This window comes from Megachile rotundata, chromosome 6 (genome assembly GCF_050947335.1).
Source record: "Megachile rotundata isolate GNS110a chromosome 6, iyMegRotu1, whole genome shotgun sequence".
Classification (NCBI taxonomy): domain Eukaryota; kingdom Metazoa; phylum Arthropoda; class Insecta; order Hymenoptera; family Megachilidae; genus Megachile; species Megachile rotundata.
The window spans coordinates 10,839,971-10,867,191 of record NC_134988.1 but is presented as its reverse complement, the minus strand read 5'-3'; the positions used below and the strand labels follow the sequence as shown (position 1 = coordinate 10,867,191).

At 37.8% G+C, this 27,221-nt stretch overlaps 1 protein-coding gene across 2 annotated transcripts in view; it reads left to right on the top strand.

Moving 5' to 3' along the window:
- The window catches only part of Glurb (metabotropic glutamate receptor B), a 300,574-nt gene that overhangs the window by 232,122 nt on the left and 41,231 nt on the right, over positions 1-27,221 (top strand). For both annotated transcript variants that reach the window (XM_012285055.2, XM_076532779.1), the window contains exon 3: positions 20,729-20,871. In XM_012285055.2, the coding sequence (XP_012140445.2) occupies positions 20,729-20,871 (143 nt within the window). The remainder of the gene's footprint in view (positions 1-20,728; positions 20,872-27,221) is intronic.

Below are 27,221 nucleotides of genomic sequence, written 5' to 3'. Positions count from 1 at the left end.
ACAGGCAGAATGCGCCCGTATACAGACAAGAGAAATAGGTTGTATGCCCGTTCAAAAGGGGAGATTAGGTTGCGTAAATGGTCATCCAAGTGGAATTATCCTCCGATAGAAGCACCTTTTGCTATCTGTCCTTCCAGTTAATTAATCAGTGGTTTTCGATGAGGTGTCTTAAATTACCCCAAAGATAAAACCGATAAAAGGAGCTACGCAGCTGTTCGCATGGTTAATTCACATCGCGGTACGTGAACCACAATGGACTTCCGGAGGTGGTGTCTAATTTCAAACTCAAATGAGAATAATTAGGTCCGCCTCTATGACCTGATTCTATTCATATTCCAGCTTTATTAATCATCAATCCACGGCAATCCCTGGACGCGTTAGACCGACCCTGTATAACTATGATTCATAGAGCGACAGGCCAAGCAACAACCTCTTCTAGGTTATGTACAGCGCCGTGTAGTCGGCTTATATCGTATTTCAAGTAATTCACAATTGTCAAGTGTGTATTAAGGAGGACCACAGAGCACGTATATTCTGTCGGATTATATACTGGAAGTGCCATTCGAGTTGATCATCTAACGAGCCCTGCATATCTCAACAGGGGATTACGTTTGAATAGATAGTCCTTCCATGACAACTTCATGATTGAGAATTTCGTTCCTTTGCACCATACTGATCAAATAATTTACTTCATGTCCCATCACTAAGTTCGTAAATCAACATCAGAAATGTATCGATTTAGAGTTTCAAATCTTTCACATTTAAAACCTCAATGTTCACAAACCTTGTCTAATATACAAAATATAACTTCATGTAATTTTTGTTTGATTTTGTGCTCAGCGTAATTCACATTAGACGTCCATGCAATTTACTCCTATTTGAAGAAACAATTTTACCTCCATCTTTGAGCAAGTATCCGAATATTCAACCTTGAAAGTTATAATTTTATACCTATTTATTTAGCACATTCTTCATCGATCAAATTGATAATTGTTACATTAAAAGTGGGTCATGCACCACATGCAGGCAGCTATGAACGTTTGGCGTGTAATTAATTACAGGCGTGGAGTTACGTCCCTTTTAAGGGAGCCGTTAACGAGTTGCACGTAATCGTTGAGCACGTCGTGGAGCTCGGTTACCGACATGACTGGGTCTCTTTATGCAGGTGTTATGGCAAAAATCGTGCGTGTGAAAGGATTCAACACGTGAGGTGGCTGGTTCGTTTAGGAAATCCTCTCGGCGTCAGAACATTTTTCTATAGAGCGGTCCAGAACGTAGCGTACTCCAGTTCGCGCTTCTTGCCTCTTGTCGACGAGAGACCTTGCATTTCACGGAAGCGTGAATTTTTATAATCGCGTGCCGCTGAAAACCGCGGAAGATACCCGTGAATGCCAACGCCTCGACGTATTTTTAAACATCTTGGATTTGATGAAAGTAGCGAAGCATTTAAATAGAGTACTCTGGCGATTCTTATGGCTTCCAGCGTGAATTGCGAGCGAAATCCAAGTCTCGTTTTACTCTGTCTTTTCTGTGCTCTTTTTATTGGAAACAATTTCGAACTGCGCAAAGACAGTGCTGGATGCTGATTTGCTATTCATAGAATACATTTCAGACGTTGAGAAACTGTGGAAATTGTTTCTCTCGGTGCGAAGTGTATCGAGCATGGCGGTTCGGAGATACATTCTACTTGTTGGTTTGCATTTGCCAAATTGGGGAAATTCTCTAAATCGTATTTTCTTTTTTAACCCTTCAATCTTCAAATGAAATCGCTATCATTTATAATTTAGTTTTTATTGTACACTCTTGTCATTCATCTTACGTTTTTGTTAAATATTATTTTTTGAACCAGTACTTTTCAATAGGTACTCATTTTTAATGTACTGGCAATTAATACTAATATATGTGTACGTATATTACATTTATATATATATATTACATTTATATTATATCTTACTCCACACATATTGTATACTTCTAATTAAATTACATATGTGCATGCACACACATATGAGCTAACTTACATGTACATAATATGTGTATCGATCTTAATCAGATGTATGTATATGTATATGCATATGTATATACATATGTGCAACTATACATATACATATGCATATGTATATGCATATGTGCAATTATACATGTACATGTGAACATAAGCATTCAGAGACCCATCAGATTCTACATATGTTTATTCATGAGTGTCACACATGTACATATTCATATGTATATACATATGCTTTTTCATGAGTATCACACATGTACATATGCATATGTATATACATATGTGTAATTATACATGTACATGTGAACATAACCTATCCAGAGACCCATCAGATTCTACATATGTTTATTCATGAGAGTCACAGATGTACATATGCATATGTATATACATATGCTTATTCATGAGTATCACACTCGTACATAAGCAATTATACATGTACACGTGAACATAACCTATCCAGAGACCCATCAGATTCTACATATGTGTATTCATCAGTGTCACGCATGTACACATGTACAACTATTCATATAAAGCTCCATTAAAAAATCTGAGCAAGCAATATAAATTTATTGTATATCAATGCTGAAAATATAGACAAAAATAATTGCGGCAGAGGAAGTATTAACTAAGTGGCCGTACTCGTTGCACTCACTCCGGAAATAAGACTACTTAACCGATATTCTTTGAGTGCTCTTCGGGCTTACACGATTTCTCTCTGCCAAGGTAACCGAATTGCCACGTAAGCGAAACAACAAGCATATTGTTGTTCATACGTGCAAGTGTAGTCGTTGATGGTAGAATATAAAAATAACATCCTTAAGAAGTTCATTCCGCTGCAGAGGAACTGTATCTTGTTAAAGGTAACATCATGAAAATTGTGTTTCCGGCTTAATGCAACTTAACGCGGGAAACATTTGCATTTCTGTGCGCGAGCTTGCTGCATAACACGGTAACGTTTTCAGCATCACTAAAGTAACGTTAGCTTATTAAAACTCGACGAGTTGTTTTCTAAAATTTCGTTGGAACCTACTTTTTCCGTTCGCTTTTCAGCGCAACGGTAAATATAACGTTGTTGCAGTTTTCATTGTGGGTCAATCGCGTTTGGGACGCAATTATTTTATTTTTGAATAAACATCTGAATTTTATCGCGGTAAATATTTTATTGCGGTAAACTTGATTTTGTACGTTCATTGGATTTCCATCAATTTATATTACTTTGGCTATTAAATTGTTTAAATTGATTTAATATTATTTCGTTTGAAATTATTTAAATCTGTCGGTCAATAAAATTTTGAATTTCTTTATAGAACAAGTTTAATTTTAATTTCTGTTCGTAATCATTGCTGATAAAAAGTATTCTTTCTAAATAAGTTTTAAAGACAATTAAAATAATATTCGGACAGTATCTTAATGTAAAATGGTAGCAGATAAAATTTATCTGGTCTCTTTGAGGGTATTTACGGACAGTCGATTATCGAAACTGTTCACGATAAGAGGGAGATTTTGGAAATGGCTTCCAAGTGAACTTGTTCTCGAAGGAATTGCTGGATCTCATCGAGATCCGTATTTTTATGGAAATCCAAATCGTTTCATCTCGTCCTACCACGGCGTGCACAACGTAATTTGAAGTTGGTAGGCTCTCGATCCATCTACCGGTATATTATGTAGCTGGTTCTATATCTCAGTGTCTTCTTAACTTTCGCGGCTATCCCCCGGAGAAGAGATTTCCAACTAGTTACCACATAAGACGGCTGAAAAGTAGATTATGTTAATCCCGCGCTGCCGGCTAACTCGATTACCCCCCGCTGCTAACCGACGCTTTGAGCTTGAATATTATTATTATCTGCGGTGCGATTACTCGACTTGATAAGATCGAGTCAATTCCAGACGAAAGTTGACACCGAAACTGCCACTTTAATAAAATCCGCGTTTTATTCTCCCTTTAACCTTATTCGCACCTTTGCTCTCTAAACCTTCGACTTAAAACACCAATGCCGCCATTTTATTGAACTTCGGTGCAGGTTAAATAAAAATCTTTCATTATATGAAAGAATAAATTTTCATAAATGATAATCTGAACTATCTTTCTAAAAGAAGAAGAGTAAGACAATTTTTCTGTATTAAAAAAATTCTATGTAACACATATATGTGTATATATGTGTGACTCCATATTGTAACTATATGGAACATAAAATGATTTCAACAATTTCGTTGATATGCACTCTATACAAAATACACTAATTTCATGGTGTATCATCTTCCACAACACACACCGCAATGTACTAAAGATTAATACCTCTCGATTACAGTAATCTCATCCCAAAAAGCTCTAACGAATCAATAAATCAGCTGCAAATTTTCCAATTACGTCGAACGCGTTCATCTTCATTTTCTCCCTAACAGCATCAATCATAATGATTACAAGTGAAATCGTGCAGAACGATCCTAATTAACGATTTGTTCGCTGGGTTAATCGAATTACAGATAGTCGATCCTGTTATTAACGGTGTTTGATCAGTTGATAAGTGAGATTAATAACTGACCCGTGCTTATCAAATATTTAAGATAGCATAATCAATTCTATCTGTCGAATGTTGAAGCTTCACAAAGGTTACCAATAATCAGTGTTTGTTCGTCGTCCAATTAACAACTGATATCTGTAAAATCTCTGAAGCTTCCGACTAAGCAAACGACTTATGCTACCGACCCTTTTCGCCTTATCGGTCAAAGCTTTTCGGGCCCAAGGATTTCCCTCGCAAAGAAGCTGTGAGTTCGCGACGATGTTTGCGTCACGTGTCGTTGACTCAAAGTACTTTAAAACACATAGGAAGAGACGGAGCTGGTAAAGGACGTTTATCATACCACGAGAAAAACGAGACTGAATTATTTAACTGTTCTTCGCTCAGGTTTGTTTGAAGTTTTCATAAGGATATACGGGGGAAAATTAATTAAGAGTGAAATGCGTGGCGCGGAATTAACGCGTGCATAGAATTGTAGATCCTTTTGATGAATTTTTGAAATGTGAGGGTATTTAAATATCTTCATTGTGAAGGACTTTATGAACGCATCTAGATAAATTTAATTTAAATTCTCACTTCGCTGAGATTTTCAGGACTTTGTACTTTAAGAGTTCAAGGTTGACCATTTAAACTCTAGAAGGATAAAATAACAGGCTTTGGGATGACGATTCCTCAAACTCCATATTCTATGTTCTTTTAGGTTATAAATCTTATTATACAGGACTCTGATAAAATTTGGAAATCATTGAAATTTTAATAGTAAAATCTCAAGATATTTTGAGTGTCGAAAAAGGGTATAGGTTAGGTTACCTCATCATCAAAATATATAGGTTATAGGTTAGGTTACATCATCATCATCAAAATACACAGGTTATAGGTTAACTTACATCATCGCCATCAAAATACATAGGTTATAGGTTAGGTTACCTCCTCATCATCAAAATACATAGGTTATAGGTTAGGTTACATCATTATCCTCAAAATACATAGGTTATAGGTTAGGTTACCTCCTCATCATCAAAATACATAGGTAATAGGTTAGGTTACATCGACATCATAAAAATACATAGGTTATAGATTAGGTTACATCATCATCATAAAAATACATAGGTTATAAGTTAGGTTACATCATCATCATCAAAATACATAGGTTATAGGTTAGGCTGTATCATCATCATCAAAATACACAGGTTATAGGTTAGGTCATATCATCGTCATCAAAGTACACAGGTTATAGGTTAGGTTACATCATCATCATAGAAATACATACATACATCAAAATCTATCTACAAGTATTATTAATTATAGAATATTTTGCACATACATTTCACATAATACATTACATTAACTGAATTTTAATTCTAGATCAAGTCAAAGAAGAAGTTCCCAGAAACCTCCCATTTTAAACGTTACATAATTAATTCTCCGTTCTACATCTCTACGTCATATTTTTACCTCTCGTTTTTTACTTTGTTCTGAGGTTTAATTAAAACATTCGCCTGGTAATTTTATCTTGCTTCGCCAGTTGCTTCCAGGAAAGATACCAAGCGAGTTACACTTCTGTATCAACATCAGCGTCATCTCTTTACTTCCCTCGGAGTTTCCTAGAAAATCACGTTACCACGTACAATGGGATAGAACTCCCTTACGCGCTAATTAGCAGGGGCTTAACAATGAACTTCTGGCCCGTGCTCTCGAAAAAGTTACTTGGACTCTAAGAACCATTGTCTGCAGTTCGTGTAAACGTGGAAATCGATATGGGGCTTCCAGTTTCATCATTCGGAGGAACTTCTGATCACAAACTTGTCCATTTCAATGTTCTTGGGACATTATTACTGTGGAACACATTTCTACCATTCTGAATATTGCATTATGGAACTTTATGTGGTTCATTCATTTACTCATTTGTTTTCAAAAGTAATTCAGATAGTTTTGAAAATTTTATTTGAATTCTGGTCTTGAGGAATTTAGGTGTTGCAGAAAATTCAAATTCTATTAAAGTCAAGACTTGAAATTTTCAGGGTGAGGTATAAAAATTCAGAATGTCAAAACTTGAGGTCTCAAGGCAAAAAGTGTCTAACTTTAAGATCATAGAGTTACCAAATCAAGATCTCAGAATTAAATGTACCAAATGTGAGTACTCAAAGCTGCAGATTCAGAAATTTATATCTCGAACTTCAGAATATCTTTTTCCAAATCGTCCGAAATTGAACTCGCACATTTTGCCCAAATTGCAACATTTGTGTCCAAAGGCGTAACAGTAACCGAGAGATCTGAGAATGACACATTTCAATTTCGAGTCCATCAGCGTAAAATCTGTAATTGCAGTTAAAACTCCTACAGGCACAATATAACAGGTATTCCCTCGCCGGTTAAGTCCGATCGAATCGGATTTACGATCGCCACGATTTCATTTCGTCAAACTGCGTTCCGACAGACGGGATGAATTCCCGAAAAAGCAATCGACATTCTTGCCGCTGGCTAACCTGGAAAAATGTGTATTCCGATCGTTGCGGACCGATAGCTTCTGGTTCGTTTACAGGACGCTGGTTTTGGTAGATAGGTGTAAGTGTGCAACAATAGAAATACCGTGGCTTTCTATCGGAAGGACACAAGATGGATCGGCTTGCATTCGATCAGACTTCCATGGGCCCGCTACCTCATTCGAGGTCGCTCAATCTCGCGTGTCCTGTTTCGCGTTAAAAGACGAGACTTTATTTTCACGGATCTTCGAGCACGATAATGCGCGTTCGTATATGGCATTGAGGTTGTCACGCTTCGATAGCTTGCGAAGAAATAAGGAAACGCCTTCGGAAAAATGATAGAAACGAGTTACATTGGAGGAACTGTAAAATTTTGATAAGATAAGGAAAATTATTTGTACCTCATTTCATTTACCTTTTGTTTCCATTTTGCTAAATGCTTTAGATTCTCGCTAGTAGTAGACGAAAATAGGTTATGGATTTTTAGGTTATGTACACACTGTGAGATCTATAATTGTACGAATAAAATTGAGGCTAACAATTGTTGTCATAAATGAACAGTGATGTTCACTACAAATTAACAATAATAATTTTCATCATATAGTAACAATTATAATGATCATTTTAAAATAATAATACTAATTCTCATCATAACCTAACAACTCCAATATTCAACATAACCTCACAATAATAATTTTCTTCATAAACTAACCTATTAATGTTAGTCATCACTAGATGTACATTATAAATTAATATTAATGATGTTCACCATACATTAACAATTCTAATTTTCATTATAAAGTAACAATAATAGTTTTCATCATATAGTAACAATAGTAATATTCATTTTAAAATAACAATACTAATTCTCATCATAACCTAACAACTCCAATATTCAACATAACCTCACAATAATAATTTTCTTCATAAACTAACCTATTAATGTTAGTCATCACTAGATGTACATTATAAATTAATATTAATGATGTTCACCATACATTAACAATTCTAATTTTCATTATAAAGTAACAATAATAGTTTTCATCATATAGTAACAATAGTAATGTTCATTTTAAAATAACAATACTAATTCTCATCATAACCTAACAACTCCAATATTCATCATAACCTCACAATAATAATTTTCCTTATAAACTGACATGTTAGTGTAAGTCATCATTAGATGTATATTATAAATTCATATTAATGTTATTCACCATATATTAACAATTCTAATTTTCATTATAAAGTAACAATAATAGTTTTCATCATATAGTAACAATAGTAATATTCATTTTAAAATAACAATACTAATTCTCATCATAACCTAACAACTCCCATTTTCAACATAACCTCACAATAATAATTTTCTTCATAAACTAACTTATTAATGTTAGTCATCACTAGACGTACATTATAAATTAATATTAATGATGTTCACCATACATTAACAATTCTAATTTTCATTATAAAGTAACAATAATAGTTTTCATCATATAGTAACAATAATAATGTTCATTTTAAAATAGCAATACTAATTCTCATCATAACCTAACAACTCCAATATTCATCATAACCTCACAATAATAATTTTCCTTATAAACTGACATGTTAGTGTAAGTCATCATTAGATGTACATTATAAATTCATATTAATGTTGTTCACCATATATTAACAATTCTAATTTTCATTATTAACACGTTCCGTGCCACATGTACCACCGGTGGTACACGGTAAACTTGATCGTCAGGCCACGTGTACCACCGGTGGTACACGCAGTCATATTTATTCAATGCGCTGAAAACATATATTTTATTACAAATATAATTCTGTAAACTATATTTCTACCTAGAAAATGAAGCATTATACAAGATGCAGTATAGAACAAAAGAAAACAAGAATTATTTATGTATTGAGGATGTAATGAAATATTGTGTGATAATATATTAATCTTTAGTCAAAATATCAAATGGCGTGAACGACAAGTCAGGCAAAAATGGCTTGGCACGGAACGTGTTAACTAACAATAACAGTTTTCATCTTAAAGTAACAATAATAATACTCATTTTAAAATAACAATAATACTTTTCATCATAAGGCAACAATAATAAAATTCATTTTAAAATAACAATGTCAATATTCATCATAACCTATCAATTCTAATATTCAAAATAATCAAACAACAATGAAATTCATAAAAGACTGCAGACAATAAAACAACGTTAAAAAAGCAGTAGAACATTCCGCCATTTTTCACGAAAGGGGACGACACACATAAGTCGTATTTTGGACGACCATTTTTCGACCGATGTCAGAGGTGCAGAAAGCAGAAGAATAATAATAAAGAACAGCCAAGATGGAGACGCGATACACAATGTATCCAAACGTAAAGGACAAGTTTCATCCAGGGCAGACAAATTGTACGATCTCTTTCATCGCAGGAAAGCCGTCCACCGGGAAATATCCTTGGTTTCTGTTCAGCATGAGGTTTCTCGTTAGGTGTCGACAGGCAAAAAGAAAGTGCACGAAGATGATAGCCGGCTGAATGTGAACTTGGACGAAGATTCATAGCCCAACGGGATCCCTCTTACCGCCCGCATGTTAAGCCTTTGGCAAATATTTGCACGTTCTATGTAGGAGAAACGACAGCTAGTTTCTTGTACAAATATCTCCTTAATCCGTGTCATCGCGACAGTGTTTGTGCTCGTGTCCGTACATGTGGACAGGAATCGAAAACGATAGGGTCCCCGAAGAGGAATATAACAGAGATCAGCTAATTTTTCTACGCGGATCGCGCACAAAAGAGGATTCGATAATGGAGGTTTAAAGGGTTTGATAAAAGAAAAATTGTCCTCGTTATCGATTTTAACCGCCTTTTAACAAAAAAATCCCTCGGCTGAATAACTGGCAGCTTTACGACGCCCATATATCCTTCTGCCATGTAAAATTAAAGAAACCAATTTAACCGAACGATCTTAAATCTGCATCGTGCGGGTTCCTTTTTTTAAGCGTGTATCGGACTATGCATAAATCTTCGATAAAATCCGTGGTATCGAGGAATTTATCGGGCACACTTTTTAAACGCATAGATCAGGACAGATTTATGGGCGGGTCATTTGTAAATAGGCAAATTGAAGAGGTTTGAGACGTTTTGGTACTTTGGGAATTTGGGCTTTGTTAGGAATAAAGAAATTTGGGGGTTTAGGGACTTGAGATATTTTGGAGGATTTAATTTGGGAGTTCAAAAATTTGGAAATTGGGGGCGTGAAAATTTGGGAATATAAGAATTTTTCTTATTTAGAAATTGGGAGGTTTAGAATTTCTAGAATTTCTAGAATTTAGAAAATTGGGGATTTGGGAATTTGGTAATTTAAGGATTTGGGACTCAGAAATTTGGAAATTTGGAAATTTTGGGTTTGGTAATTTAGAGCCTTGGAAATTTGGAAAATTACAAATTTAACCGATTTAGAAATTTGAAGATTTGAGAATTTGGGAATTTGGTAATTTAAAGATTTGGGGTTTAGAAATTTCAAAAATTAGAAATGTCGGGGTTGACAATTTGGAGCCTTGAAAATTTGGAAAAATTACAAATTTAACCAATTTAGAAATTTGAAGATTTGAGAATTTGGGAATTTGGTAATTTAAGGATTTGGGGTTTAGAAATTCCAAAAATTAGAAATATGAGATTTGACCATTTGGAACCTTGAAAATTTGGGAAAATTACAAATTTAACCAATTTAGAAGTTTGAAGCCCTAGGAATTTTTATGTTTCGAAACCTCAGGATGTAATTACCTGAAAGCTTGAAAATTAACCTAATTACACAAATAAAAAATTAAATATTAACATACATCTCACTAATCATCTCCTCTAAAAAGAGCGTCCAAAATCAAAATTCTTTATTTTACCTTGAGTGTCCCCTATTTTGCAATATACATCAGAACTTTGATGGCACGTGTATCCTGTCGTTCGCGTTTCACATTCTTTGAATTCTAGACACAGGAGTTGCAAGGATGCCTGCGTCTATGTACCTAAATTAACGAACCTTGTGGTGGTATTAAAGCTAGACGAAACTTTTGAACCCGGCTTCTAATAATCCAACCCTGTGAAGTCTCTTGCAAATCCAAAATTAATTCACCGTCGCGAACGCTTGATCTTCGGTGCTTCATAGTTTAAGGTTTCGTCCTCTTGGCGTGTCAGGGTTAATCCGTCTCGGATTACTCGCTTCTAAACTTAAAACTATTAATCCACCAAACTTCCATCTTTATTCTCTGTTCATATGTTTCGATTTATTTTACACGTTTTCTATTCTTTTTATGATTTTTATTTTCTGTTGTGGTTTCGAATATTATTGGGTAGTTTGATGAGATTTTGAGATAATTATTAAGTTAAATTTGAAACTTGATGTTGATGTAAAAATGCAATAATTAATAGTTAGTTCTTTGATGTTGTATTATAGTTTATATAGTGTTACTTTGTAATATTAGGTTATGTATCGAACCGCTCTTTGTCCGCCATATTGGTTACCTTCACTCGAGTCAGAACTGCAGAGCTATATTTTTCGTTTAATCTAAGAAGTATGCAAAGTGCTAATTCTTACAAGCAATGTATTTTATGTATTCCTACATTTTATGTACTCTGCAACGAAAACACTAATCAAGTATAATTACTTCGATTACCAACTTGTTTCCCAATAAAATACCATACATTCTTGTACATAACCTAAAAAGAGTGAACCTATTACTTTAATACCAGGCTAAGTAATCCATAATACTAAGTATAATACCAAAATCTGCTAGTAGTTTAATAATACCTAAAGCAGAGAGATAGCACTGAATAAATCAAGGATGTGGTTTTAATAGACCGATGGTACTTTAGGAAGCATTATTTAACTCTATCCCTTATGTCAGAGGACTCTTGTTCCTGTTAACAACTTGTAGCGATTGTTACCGAGGATTTCTCTCCAGCTTTAGTTTCGGAATCTCCCGGATCCTTAAGGATCTCATGACCCGGATTTCCGTGAGTGAAAACCGGTCTTCTCGCGTGAAAGCCATGGAAAATAATTCGAACGTTTCCACGGAATTACAAGCAGCTACCGCGGCTCCGTCCTCCGACTTTCAATGAAACTAATTACTCACCGCGTATCTGTACAGACTTCTAATGAAACCAATTTCTTGCTGGCGTTGCTCTTAGATCCTCGAGAACGCTGACTGCGTCTCCGAACGAAAAATCGCTAAGCATCTCTCACGAGAATCAAACTGCTTCAACTTCAAGAGCCCGTTAACGGTTTTTCTTTTTTACTAATTATTTGGGGATGTTCTTCGGATGCTTCAGGGAGTACTGAGCGTAATGTAATTCGAGTGGATGAGTGCCTTCGTGTCGAATTCTAACAAGGAGAGCTCAACGACTGCAGCTTGTTCATTTTAATGAAACTTTCTGTACCTCCTTACAATTATAGTAAGATCACAAATATTCTAGGATTCTTTGTAACATAAATATACGCAATTTTATGTATGTAGATAATGTTGCTAGATATCAAATACGTTTGGATCTCAAATATTAAATATTCTTTGGGTCTGTATGTCCTTGATTCTTCAGAACTTGATGCATTCGTTGACTTCTATACATACACGTGTATATGTGTATACGCATATATGTATGTACATACATGTATTTTAGATATAGGATGTTCTTGATGTCTGGACCCATAGACCACTATATGCAACTAATTCTTATGTCCTTTGACCTCTGGATACCTTAATGTCTAAGTCCCTTGATCTGTAGAAATCTAAATCTCTGAATAAATAGACGCATAGATACCTAGATATGTAGATACCTACATAGGTACCTTCATATGTGGATACCTACATATGTATCTTGATACCTAGACCCCTAACTCTGCAGTTCCCTAAATTCCTAAAAGACCAGATTTCTAGACTCTAGTGCTTCACCACCCCAATATCTCTATTGTACAGTAACTTCACACCCTCATATTCCCTATATTCCTCTATAGTCCTGTATCTTCATATCCAACTATCCCTACACTCCCATATCCTCACATGCTTACCTATACCGATCACCTAGATTCCTATACCCCTACATTTCTGTAACTCTCCAACTCTATATATAGTACATACTCACACATATCCCTACATCCTAGCATCCCATATCTCTACATCCTTACACCCTCATATCCCTATACCCCTATCATATCTCCCACCATTTCGATATTTTCATATTCCCATATCTCCTACCAAAATCCCAAAATAATTTTATCAACCAAAATTTCAGTAATCCTCGCATAAAAATTTCGCAAATGCATCGATGAATCACAGAGATAGAAAAGAGAGTTAGCGAAATTTTAATGCAAAAACAGTTCGGCCGAATCGATGGATCGATTAATTAATTAACCCCGCATAAAGCGTGCAAATTGCAACTGCGAAGCTCGTTGAGTTTCACGATTCGACGGGTGTTATCGCGAACGTAACGCGATACAATGAATTTTGCGTCGGTATAAGCGGCTTTCAGCAAACCGGTCGGTAATTTCACAGCTCAATTGTGGCGTCGTAAATGAATCTCACATGCATACTGGCCAACCGATCCGGTTCCTAACTTTCGCATAAATCCCTAAATTGCGAAGTAGCTTTAACGTTCTTCCACTCGCGATTTGTTGTAGCGGATAGTTAGCTTGGATGTATAAGCAAGCACGATTCAACAGGTGTTACTGTAACATGTGAGTCTCAAACGTTGGTCGAAATGGACTTCTGTTCGAAACAGAGATAGGAAACAATTATTTTGTGAGCTTCCTGCAGAATATTATATAATTAATTTTATTTTTATTTGGACACATAGATGTTGTTTTATCTCCAGGTTTCTCTGGGAACCTCAGCTACTTTAGAAATCATTTTTAATTAATTAATTTTTTAAGTACCAAAGAAAATTTTTGTATTCTGAAGTATTAGCTCTTCATTGTCCTGAAGAAGATAATTTTTTATTGTTCCGATAAGAACATTAATTTTTAACTGTTCTTAAAATGTATTATAAATGACTACAATTTATTAACTATCAGTAACCATTATCGACGACAGAAATGAACTGCAACCAAGTTTGATATATTACGATAATTACAGTACATGTCCGTAATAAATTATTACAAGAAACTTATCTCTAAAACAGTTTTTGCAGAAAATTTTCTACACCTTTTTGCAAAAAGCATCGCATTATTTCACTGTCAATGACAAGGACCATGTCGACTAGAGACATAATTTGTAATTTAAATGGATATCCTCGGGACAAGAGCTATCGGGTTTTAAAAGAGGACGAGAAGTGCTGGGAAATTAAATTGCAAGGATAATCACCAGGGAGTATGATACTTAATTACTTTGTTAGGCAAAATGCTGTTGTTCGATAATTTACAAAGCTTCATAAAGATTTTGTTTCGTGGATACATGTCTGAAAATTTATGAACCTGCATTGTGTATGTACATGTCAGTGTTCATGAGATCAATATTTTTAATTAATGATGTTAATAAATATTGTAAAATGAATTTAGCATTTGTAAATATTTAATACAAAATATCTGTAAATATAATAATTTTTATAATGTACAAATGAGCTTTAAATATTCTCAATATAATAAAATATTGGAGACACGTTATACATGTACGTAACATGTATGTAACACGTTATACACGTTGTGTATATAAGAAAACGTTAGTATAATACTAGGGTCATATTTTAAAAGACCCATAGGCATACGTTAAGCCAGAAAAAGCCAGTTAAATAAATAAACTTCATACCTCAAATCCAATTTGATAATGGCACTCAATAATGTATAGTGAGCAATAATAGTGACCATTATACTCACGCATACTACTAATTTATCTAACAGGTAAAAATATACCGGACTATATACCGCAAAAGATGTACTAATAAAAATTGACGAGTGACAATTTATAACTAAACGAACGGAAGTTTATCAGTTTATCGTTTGTTTGAGGTCGCTACGCCGGAATCGCGCTATTACCATAAACTGATTAATCGATCCGAAATAATCGACGTAATAACGAAACAATTTGTATCGCGGTCCGTAAATCAGCTTCATTACCATATTAATTCAAAATGCGCGTCGAAACGTACCGATCGATGGAGAATCGAGAATGCGGACCGCCGAATAGAACGGACCTTATTACCCTGCTAACTGACACCATGCATTCTGGATATCCTTAATTAATTAATTAACCCCGTCGCAAATCCTTCACGAATTCGGATCTACTTATTCACGCGTCCGCAGCTCCAATATCCTGTGCTGTAGAATTTAATTAGTACGCGAAATCGGAGATCGTTCTGTCAATAAAATTCTTCGTTTTCAGAAGCAAATTGCTCGACGAATTAAAAGTCGTGGCAAGATTTGTTGGTCGAGTATTCCCGTGGTACAGTGAGTGACTGTGTCATGTGTCGATTGATCGCTTGTTGATATTATTGTCCATTCAGCGTCTCGTAATTTCGTTTGATGAAGGATGATTAATCTTCGTCGCCTGATGGTACAATGTGATTATCGATCGATTGCGATTGAGACGGTGAGCTGTGGCATATTGTGATAGATTCCATGTAGTATTTCTACGCGTCGTATCTCCACGCGTCGTATCTCCACGCGTGGTATTTCCACGCGTCGTATTTCTACGCATTGTATTTCCACGCGTCGTATTTCCACGCGTGGTATCACATACGCGTCGTATCTCCACGCGTCGAATCTCCACGCGTGGTATCACTCACGCGTCGTACCTTCACGCGTCGTACCTTCACGCATTGTATTTCCACGCATCGTATTTCCACGCGTGATATCACCCATGCGTCGTATCTCCACGCGTGGTATCACTCACGCGTCGTATCTCCACGCGTTGTATTTCCACGCGTCGTATTTCCACGCGTGGTATCACTCACGCGTCGTATCTCCACGCGTGGTATTACTCACGCGTCGTATCTCCACGCGTCGAATCTCCACGCGTGGTATCACTCACGCGTCATATCTCCACGCGTGGTATCACTCACGCGTCGTATCTCCACGCGTTGTATTTCCACGCGTCGTATTTCCACGCGTGGTATCACTCACGCGTCGTATCTCCACGCGTGGTATCACTCACGCGTCGTATCTCCACGCGTTGTATTTCCACGCGTCGTATCTTCACGCGTGGTATCACTCACGCGTCGTATCTCCACGCGTGGTATTACTCACGCGTCGTATCTCCACGCGTCGAATCTCCACGCGTGGTATCACTCACGCGTCATATCTCCACGCGTGGTATCACTCACGCGTCGTATCTCCACGCGTTGTATTTCCACGCGTCGTATTTCCACGCGTGGTATCACTCACGCGTCGTATCTCCACGCGTGGTATCACTCATGCGTCGTATCTCCACGCGTTGTATTTCCACGCGTCGTATCTTCACGCGTGGTATCACTCACGCGTCGTATCTCCACGCATTGTATTTCCACGCGTCGTATCTCCATGCGTTGTATTTCCACGCGTCGTATCTCCACGCGTAGTATCACTCACGCGTGGTATCACTAACGTATCAAAGATTCGAACATACAGTGATAAATGTGGAATTTAGGTGAAATTTTTAATAATTTCATTTCAAATTCACAAGTATCATAATCTCCAAAAGCATATATGTATGCTTAAATTTCCATATCCTTAAATCTTCAAATTCCCACATCTCCAAATCGATATAGCAAAGTTCAACAACACCAATTTTCCAAATTACCCTGTCCAAATTTGCAAATGAATAAAGTTTGGAAATGAACAACCGAATGATTGGAATATTGGTTGTCCACTAAACCAAGCAATTACAACTAAAACCGAAGAGGTAAAGAGAATGGGAATATCTATAATCGAAAATGGTGTTTCTATGTCGAACTCTGATCGATCGAAGCTCCACGTAACGTAAACGGCTGTTCGAAGTAGAACCACATTTCTCGACTTCGCGTGACAGTTCAGGCAATGTTCTGATACGCGAGCATCGATGCAGAAGGAAGTGGTCGTTAGCAACGAATTAGAAACTTCAAATAGCTCTACTTAATGGCTTTCTCTCGTTAACAGAGGTAGTTGCTACAAGATAACTTTGCGTAATGTTGAAACGTTGCATTAAACCATCACGCGACCAAACAACAATCATCCAAATGGAAATGTTGTGTCCGCGAAATTCCTCATATATATACAATCTATCTCCAAAATGGATCTGGTAGTTGATAGTCAATCGTAGTCGACTTTGTAACTGGTCCAACTGCGAACGTGCAGAAACATAACTTCATGAATTTCGAAATGTTTGCATTTGATTTTGGAATTATTCGTGTTTGAGGATTTGTGAATTCTGGGATTTGAAGATTTAGGGATTTGGAGATTTAGGAATTTAAGGAGTTAGGGATTTCGTGATTTAGAAATTTGGAAATATAAGTATTTAAGAATTTAGTAACGTAGGGTTTTAGAGCTTTAATGATTTAGGAACTTCACAATTTAAAATTTGAATATTGCAAAATTTGCAATTGCATTTTCATGCACCTAATCCCACTCTGTCCTCTCCCAACATCTAATAATTTTCACCCCCATCGAAACATCCAAAAATCGCTATCCATCACTCGTTATCCCTAGTTAAAATCCAGAATCGTTCCTAAAATCCATATTGAACAAAGTATGAATATGATATTAAAGATCTGTGACGACGCAGCATATTACGTATAGTGCGTTTGTACGATGCCCGTATAACGAAGTGCGCTACGGAATGGCGACTTTTGTTTAACGTAGCGTGAAACTAATCGAGAACGCTTTAATGCCACGGAATGAAAGAAGCTGGAAATAATTCGCAACTGCTTTGCGGTTAAAGTGATTCGCGAGACGAAAGGAATGCATTCGACAGAAGGTGCTCTCGCGCAAACGCAATTATAGTTCGTTTGAATCGTTGCCGACTCGCGTGTGAACTCGTGTCGTTGACAAACAATAAAAGAGCACATCTAGGGTAAACCTTGGTAATTTTCAAACTGTAATCATCTGCATGCTCAATTTAGTAAATTATAAAAATGACATATTGAATATCATTTTTTTTAGGTACATATGTATATTTTTAATGTGATATAGGTTATAATTTGTTTTAGATCCTGGGGTTGCTAAAAATTAAGGGTTGCGATATTTATTATTAATTTTGTACTTTGTCTTCTTGAATTAATATAAAATTATTGTGTGATAATTATTGGTACTCTAATCTTAATAATAATTATTGGTACTCTAACCCTGATAATAATTATTGGTATTTAACCTAACCTAATAATTATTAGCACCTAACCTAACCTCAAATAGATTCAATTTAACTCACTATACTACGTGTACCATCTATACTTTGCTATCAACAGCAAAATAACTATTTTATCATACTCTACTGTCTCCATAAATCAATTTTCAACTCGGTCAAAATACGAAACACCATAAATCTGCCGTAACAAAGTTTTAAGTAACAGTGTCAGCCACCGTATAGTACCCTACTTAAAAGTCCCAGAATTCAACGAAACTGATCCCCGTTACAGGAAAAGGTTAAACAAGCACGTAAAATATAAGGTCACGTCCCGAATTCCGGTGAGAAACAACCGAAGCGTAAAATTGTAATTCGTTCTTTCCGAAAATCCGAGGGGAGGGTCGAAAGAAAGTTCTACAAAATTCCGTCATGCGATTCCACGCCACAAACACGTTTCCTGCAACTTCCGAAAGATACACAAAACCCGAAATTGGATTTCGTTGGAAGGACAAATCCGAAGAATGAAGAACTTTATCACCCATGTCTAACAGACCGTTCTAACTTTGTATCGGTAACCATAATGGAGACAAGCTGCGGCATGTACAAATTGTTAGAAACTATGACGCATTAATTTAACGACGTTAGTGGTACGGTTTCGTTTATGTATCGATATTATTCAAAATAAACTTGGCAACTTTATTATTTCGTAATTAATTTGTGAGGAACACCACGCGTGGATATATGGCGCATGACGATACCGCGTGTGGTGCTATAACGCGTGGAAGTGCGATGAGTAGAAGTACAACGCATGGAGATACGACGCGTGAGTGCTACCACGCGTGAGTAATACCACGCGTGGAGATACGACACGTGAGTAATTCAACGCGTGGAGATACGACGCGTGAGTAATACCACGCGTGGAAATGCAATGCGTGGAAATTCGACGCGTGAGTGACACCACGCGTGGAGATACGACGCGTGAGTAATACCACGCGTGGAAATGCAATGCGTGGAGATAGAATGCGTGGAGATTCGACGCGTGAGTGACACCACGCGTGGAGATAGGACGCGTGAAAAATACCACGCGTGGAGATATGACGCGTGAGTAATACCATGCGTGTAGATACGACGCGTGAGTAATCCAATGCGTGGAGATTCGACGCGTGAGTGACACCACGCGTGGAGATAGGACGTGTGAGTGATACCACGCGTGGAGATACGACGCGTGAGTAACCCAATGCGTGGAGATTCGACGCGTGAGTGACACCACGCGTGGAGGTAGGACGTGTGAGTGATACCACGCGTGGAGATATGACACGTAAGTAATACTACGCGTGGAGATACGACGCGTGAATAATACCACGCGTGGAAATATGATGCGTGGAAATGCAATGCGTGGAAATACAACTCATGGAAATACTATCACACGTTAATTCCACGTCGTTAGTGGTACTGTTTCATTTAAAATTACACAAAACAATTTTCTACGAAGTGAACAATCTGGATGAATTTCAAAAAATTTTTCTTTGTTACAATTTTAATTTATGTATATTAAAGATTGTCTACTGTACCTCAAAATAGTATACTTATATTTATTATGATTTTATTCAAGAATTATCGTACCTCATTCCATATTTGCATGTTAAATAAATAATATGTATCGGTAAAATTTCACCTGCTAATAGTAATATTTATCTGGTCATAACAATGTATGTAAATAACCTTACTACATTAATGCAGTACGGTGATTTTAATGTTATTGAAATCGAGATACCGAAATAAAACGTATGAAATAAAGAAGGGAGTTGCGTCAGAGATATATGTATACAAAGTTAATGGTAGGTGGACTTTCATATATCCGCATATATAATCCATTTTGGTATTAAGTAATGCATCGATACTTCACGTGAATGATCCATGCGCCGGGGGATAATTCTGGTTCCATAAATTAAATGCACTCGACATGTAATTCTCATTAAGCCGCTGTTGTGACAATAGCTTATTGAACTGTAAAATGAAAGCTGAAATTGTTCTTTCCAGCGTGCTTAAAAATGTACGTAAAATCGGAAATGAGCTCCTCGGTACGGAAAATCAACGCGATGACAATTGAAACGCTTAGTGCTATTCAATATTCCGAAATTTATTTCATAATAATTCGTTCGCTGTTATAATTAAGGTATAGTTATAATGGAGTTGCATAGAACGCTTTTAAATTTATTTTGTAATAATTATACGCTCATTGTTATAATTACCACATAATTATAATTAAGGTTGCGTAGAACGTTTTTGCTTTTATTTTGTAATAATTATACGTTCGTTGTTATAATTAAGGTGCATTGAACGCATTCACCTTTACTTTGACTAATAAAAATTTACTACAATTTAAATAACTATTTACTGTCAGTTATAATAACTAATAAATTATTTTTGTTTTGCAGGTTCGATAAGCAATATAGACGGTGCCGAGTATCATTGCAATAAAACAGCTGTGCGAAAAGTTATCAGCGGGGTAGTTGGTGCTGCGAGTTCGGTCACATCTATCCAGGTGGCAAACCTTCTTCGACTTTTCCGAATACCGCAGGTACGTGTCTCGAATCGATGTGTACTTAAATTAGCCTCTTGTATTAAACAAGCTTACAAATTGCACGCCCGTTCGTTCGCGTATTAAACTCTATCGTATCGTCGCCAAGCTTTCGTAGTATTGCTGTCACCTGACCCAGAATTTATTGCAGTCGGTACACGAGATTACTATAATACTTTGTCATTTTGTCTGGAAGCTGGGTATTTTGAATGTTTAAATTTTGGGGAGAGGCTGTTGGGTTTTAAGAGTTAATAATTACGAAATAAGGTTCTTTATTTTGGGACTCAAAAATCTTAACAGTCATAGGGTTGCAAGTCAAAGTCGTCCTAAAAGTTTGAAACTCCAGGTCCAAAAATTGCCAGAATAATATAATCCGCATAAAATCCAAGCAGCTATCAAGTGAGAGCCCAGTTCCGATCAATATTGCGGACTCCCCGTCTCAGCAAATTGATTCTTCTTTAATTATCCCGCTTATGAAACGATTTAATTAAAAGTTTCGGATAAAAGTGCCACAGCAAAGTCTGAGCGAAAGAATAGTAAAGTTGACAGGCATCTTTTTTAAAAGAATGAAAACACTAAGTGGCAGCGAACTGTGAACACATCTGAAACTTAAGGGAAAACCGCGACCTGAAATCGCTGTAGCATGAAATCATCCTTGGTCGGCGATATATCAAACGGGGATGATGGAATCTTTAATTTTTCACGGATATCCGAAGTTGCTTCCTCGAGCGTGTCCGACATTGCACAAAACCGATTACACGAATACCTGTTTTTGTACCGAAACACATAACAGCCACACAGTTAGTTTCTTATGGATTCTCCGGGCTCCATCAGATTAGATAAACTCGGCGAACGAAATTCGACTGCAATTTACCCTTACAATTCGTAAAATTACTCGATTCGTGGAAATGCATATAACATCCGGCGTTAAATTACTGCAATAGTATCTTTCACGAAAGAAGAGGACTTTAATACACTGTGCAATTAAGCTCGATGCAAATGTGCCGCAGTTTCGTTGTACCGGAAACGTTTCTAGATTACTTTGGAATTTCTCGAGCAAACCGCTGCCGCAATTCGTATCGATAATATCTTCTAAACGTTCAATGAAAGCTCGTTTTCGAACTGTGGTGCAAACATAGTGATATATTGCACATGTAATAGCATCGTGGAAGATCATACAGTGTAGATGAAATCGGATAACAAGAGAGATTATTCTCAAATAACTGTAAAATTATTAACTTTCCAGCTTATGAAGTGTTAAGGACTATTTAGGGACCGTGAACAGTTAATTTTAAATATATTGTAGATAGAGGATTCTAATTCTCAATTCTTCATTGAGGATTCTGGGATTAACTGAGGGAGATCATAAGCTTGCCGCTAAGGTGTCGTATCGTTCTCTATCTAGATAATAGGGAAGTCAGGGATATTTCAAGACGCCAAGGAAATTTTAAAGAAGGTCTAGGAAGACTCTAAGGAGACTTTATCGTCTGTATCTATTCTCTTTGGTATTATAAATAGAGCTTAGGAAGGTTCTATAAGGATTTTAAGAAATTAAGGCAGATCTATAGAGACGACAGTATCTATCTTTTCTTCTATATATCATAGAATTTAGATTATAGGAGGACAAGGCGTGGAGATGCGACGCGTAAAAATACAATGCGTGGAGATATGGCGCGTGGAGATACGACGTGTGAGTGATACAACGCGTGGAGATAGGACGCGTGAGTAATACAATGCGTGGAGATACGACGCGTCAATAATACCACGCGTGAGTTATACCACGCGTGAAGATACGATGCGTGAATAATACCACGCGTGGAAATACGACGCGTCAATAATACCACGCGTGAGTTATACCACGCGTGAAGATACGATGCGTCAGTAATACCACGCGTGGAGATACGACGCGTGAGTAATACCACGCGTGGAGATACGACGCGTCAGTAATACCACACGTGAGTAATACCACGCGTAGAGATACGATGCGTGAATAATACCACGCGTGGAAATACAACGCGTGGAAATACGACGCGTGAGTGATACCACGCGTGGAGATACGACGCGTGAGTAATACAATGCGTGGAAATACGACGCGTGAGTGATACCACGCGTGGAGATACGGCGCGTAGAAATACATCGCGTGAAAATACGAAGCGTGGGTAACACCACGCGTGGATATACAACGCGTGATTAATACCATGCGTGGATATACGACACGTGGAAATACAACGCGTGGAAATACAACGCGTGGAAGTACAACGCGTGGAAATACAACGCGTGAAAATACGGCGCGTGAGTAATATCACGCGTGGAAATACGACGCGTGAGTAATACCACGCGTGAAAATACAGCACATAGACTTGCCACGCGTGGAAATATAACGCATAGCAATACCACGCATCATATTGCTAATTCCCTAAGTTACATTAAGTAGAACTTAGAGAGAACCTAGAGAAACTTATAAAAGAGTCCAAAGCCAGTAAGTTCAAATTAGAAAAAAAGCTAGAAAAGAACCTCGATCTATGCTAAACCAAAGTAAAACTTATTGCAACATTGCAGTAACCTTTCCCATCCCCAATTTCCCTATGCAACCTAATATCATCAAAATAAACGTGTCATAAAAATCTCCTGGCTTCAACAGTTACCATAAAAAAAATTGCTCAAATCCAACTTTGCGACAATATCGAAGTAAAACGTCAGAGTCGAAAATTTTAATGAAAATTTAAGCGCAACAGCTTCCGTTTAATATTTAATCCGAAGATGCGACGTCCCACGCGGAACTTTTGAGGTCTGACGTCGAGAAAGGAGAATGAATTTCGTAAAAAATTCAGGCACTGACACTTTCGGTGTATGATCCCGTGCGTGATACCTCCATTACGGAATAACGCTAAGAACTCGTCCGTTCGAGAAGAACGGAAATGAATATTTCAGTACGCGATACCAGTCGGATTTTCAAACGGAGAAAATATGGAAGGTTCAAATAATTGTTCAAGATATGGAATGCACGTTCGAATAAAGAAGCTAATCGAAACTGCTGAACCGTGAAGATACAAAACGAATAATACATATTGACACAGAAACTAGAGAATGTATTTCTGTCGTTTCCCATAATGTTTCTTCTGATGAAAACGGCTAGGTTTTTTCTATATTGCCAACAGATAACAATACGGTGTGCACGTGCACGTAACTTCGCTCGCACTGTTCCCACTGACAAACGATGCCTTCTTTTGTCCGGCTATATCTTTTTTTTTCTTCCTTTTTTCGCTTTCTGACTCAACTACCAGAGAATTATGCGCATACATCAAAACGCGCGTGCATGACTTCCATACACTTTCGTTCAAAATTTTACAGCACTCTATTTTGTTTTGGGAGAAAACAAGGTTTTTGATGACTGATTCAGCGAGTTGGAAAAATACGCGAAATGGATAGTGAGAGAATTTGTTATGGAAAATTTCAATATTTCATTGCGTGTGCTGTGGTTGGAAAAAATTTTTAAGTTGGGGTTGGTGGAAGAATTGAGAAATTGTAGAGAAGTTGAGGATTTTGGGGAATTGCAAGGAGTGACAAGGGATTTCGGAGTATGAAGAAATAATTAGGGAGAATAATTAGGGAGCGTGCAGGTCATTTCCAAATTTCTAAACTTTCGGACCACTATTTGACTGAATTGTCAAATTATCAAATTCTTGCATTTCAGTATATCCAAATATCTGAATTTTGAAATTATCGAATTACTAAATTCTCAAATTTTGACGATCTCAAGTTTCCATATTTCTGAATCGCCAAGTAGATAAATTCTCAGAGGATTAGATTCCCAAGCTACCACATTTCTACGGTGCGTGAGTGATACCACGCGTGGAGATACGGTGCGTGGAGATACGACGCGTGAGGGATACCACGCGTGAAGATACAACGCGTAGGAATATAACGCGTGGAGATACGACGCCTGAATGATACCACGCGTGGAGATACGACGCATGGAGATACGACGCGTGGAACTACCACGCGTGGAGATACGACGCGTGAGTGCTACCACGCGTGGAGATACGACGCGTCAGTGCTACCACGCGTAGAAATACCACGCACGGAGATACTACGCGTGAAAATACCACGCGTGGAAATATAACACGTGGAAATACCACGCGTGGAGATACGACGCATGAGTGATACCACGCGTGGAAATACCACGCATGGAGATACTACGTGTGGAAATACCACGCGTGGAAATACAACGCGTGGAAATACCATGCGTGGAGATACGACGCATGAGTGATACCACGCGTGGAGATACAACGCGTGGAGATACGACGCGTGGAAATACCACACGTGGAAATATGACGCGTGAGTGATACCACGCATGGAGATACGACGCGTGGAAATACGGCGCGTGGATATACGACGCGTGAGTAATATAAAGCGTGGCTTCCAAACTCCCAAGTATCCAAATTTCCAAATCCCGCCCCTTCCAAACCTCCCAATCACCACATCCCCAAATCTCCAACCTTCCAAACTCCCAAATCTCCCCAAACGCAGACCTCCACCTCCGCAACACCCAGAAACCTCAAAACTCACCATCCGCAGCAAAAAACAATTAAAACAAATGCACCTAACTTTTGAACAGCATTGTATCTGACAGATGTGGCAAAACGAGGTTAAAAGTTAATAACCCTGAAAGAAGTTGAATGCGTCCCGTTGATAAAATCACGGCTAACAAGGGACAGACTTTGCCTACTGTTGGTTTTGTTCTACCTGTTCCTCTTTTGCGCGAGAAGCAGGTGAACTAGAGCGTAGAACGTATTCGCGATTGCTGGTCGCATCAAAGAATACCGTCGGCTTTGTGAAATGAAGACTCGCGTCGGGACCGGAACACATCTTAGGACATTCTTCGTGCGCTTTTTCATTGTTGCTCTGTTCGTGATCGTCTGTCGTTCCTTGCTTTCAAAGTGACAACAACGAGACTCTTTGATGTAGAATTACGTAAAATTCTCAGATCGGTGCTTCCAGCAAGGAAAAAGGCACGGAATCAACAAGCAAAGGGGTGGAATTTTTACTGGTGACTGTTACAACATATAGTGTGTCGGGCTCGAAAATCACTTTTTTTTATGGTTTACCCTACATCGTTTGTCACTTGGAACGGTATGGATTTTCGACGTTCGCTTGTTTTATGGATGTCAAGCTAGGTGAAATATGAACAACGCGGGATTAATTGAACTGGGAACATTGAGACCTAGGGATATTGAGATTTTGGGGTGCAGGCTTGGGATTTTGGGATGAGAATTATTCGGAGATATTGGAGTTTAATTACATTGGAATTTGGGGATATGTGAAATTGGGGATGTGGGGATTTGAGGATCAGATGTTTCGGAGTGGAAAGATTTAGAGATGTGGGAAGTTGGAGAGATTGAAATTTGGGAATGTAGGGATTTGAGGACGTATACAACGCGTGGAGATACGACGCGTGGAAATACAACGCGTGAAAATACGATGCGTGAGTGGTACCACGCGTGGAAATATAGCGCATAGCGTTACCACGCGTGACGATACGACGCGTGGAAGTACAACGCGTGGAAATACGACGCATAAGTAATACCACGCGTAGAGATACAACGCGTGAGTAATACCACGCGTGGAGAAACGACGCGTGGAAGTACAACGCGTGGAAATACGACGCATAAGTAATACCACGCGTGGAGATACAACACGTGAGTAATACCACGCGTGGAGAAACGACGCGTGGAAGTACAACGCATGGAGATACGACGCGTGAGTAATACCACGCGTGAAAATGCAATGCGTGGAAATACGCCATGTGGAAATACAATGCGTGGAGATACGCCGCGTGGAGATTCGACGCGTGAGTGACACCATGCGTGGAGATAGAACGCGTGAGTAATACCACGCGTGGAAATACAGCACATAGCGTTACCACGCGTGACGATACGACGCGTGGAAGTACAACGCGTAGAGATACGACGCGTGAATAATACAACGCGTGGAGATACGACGCGTGGACCTATAACGCGTGAAGATACGACGCGTGGCGATACCACGCGTGGAAATACAGCGCATAGCGTTACCACGCGTGGCAATATGACGCGTGGAAATACAACGCGTTGATATACGACGCGTAGCGATACCATGCGTAGAAGCACAAATGGAAGTACAGAGATTTGAGAATACAGGAAACCTACATATCTGCAATTCTACAGACCTGAAGGTCTGAGAGTCCAAGCCTGGATCTTCGGAACATCAGGAAATTTGACCTATAAAAGCACTCTATACCTTGGTAATATACGTCCCTATAATGCACTCCTGCCGTACGTTTAGTTACATTATATGGTGATTATTATTGG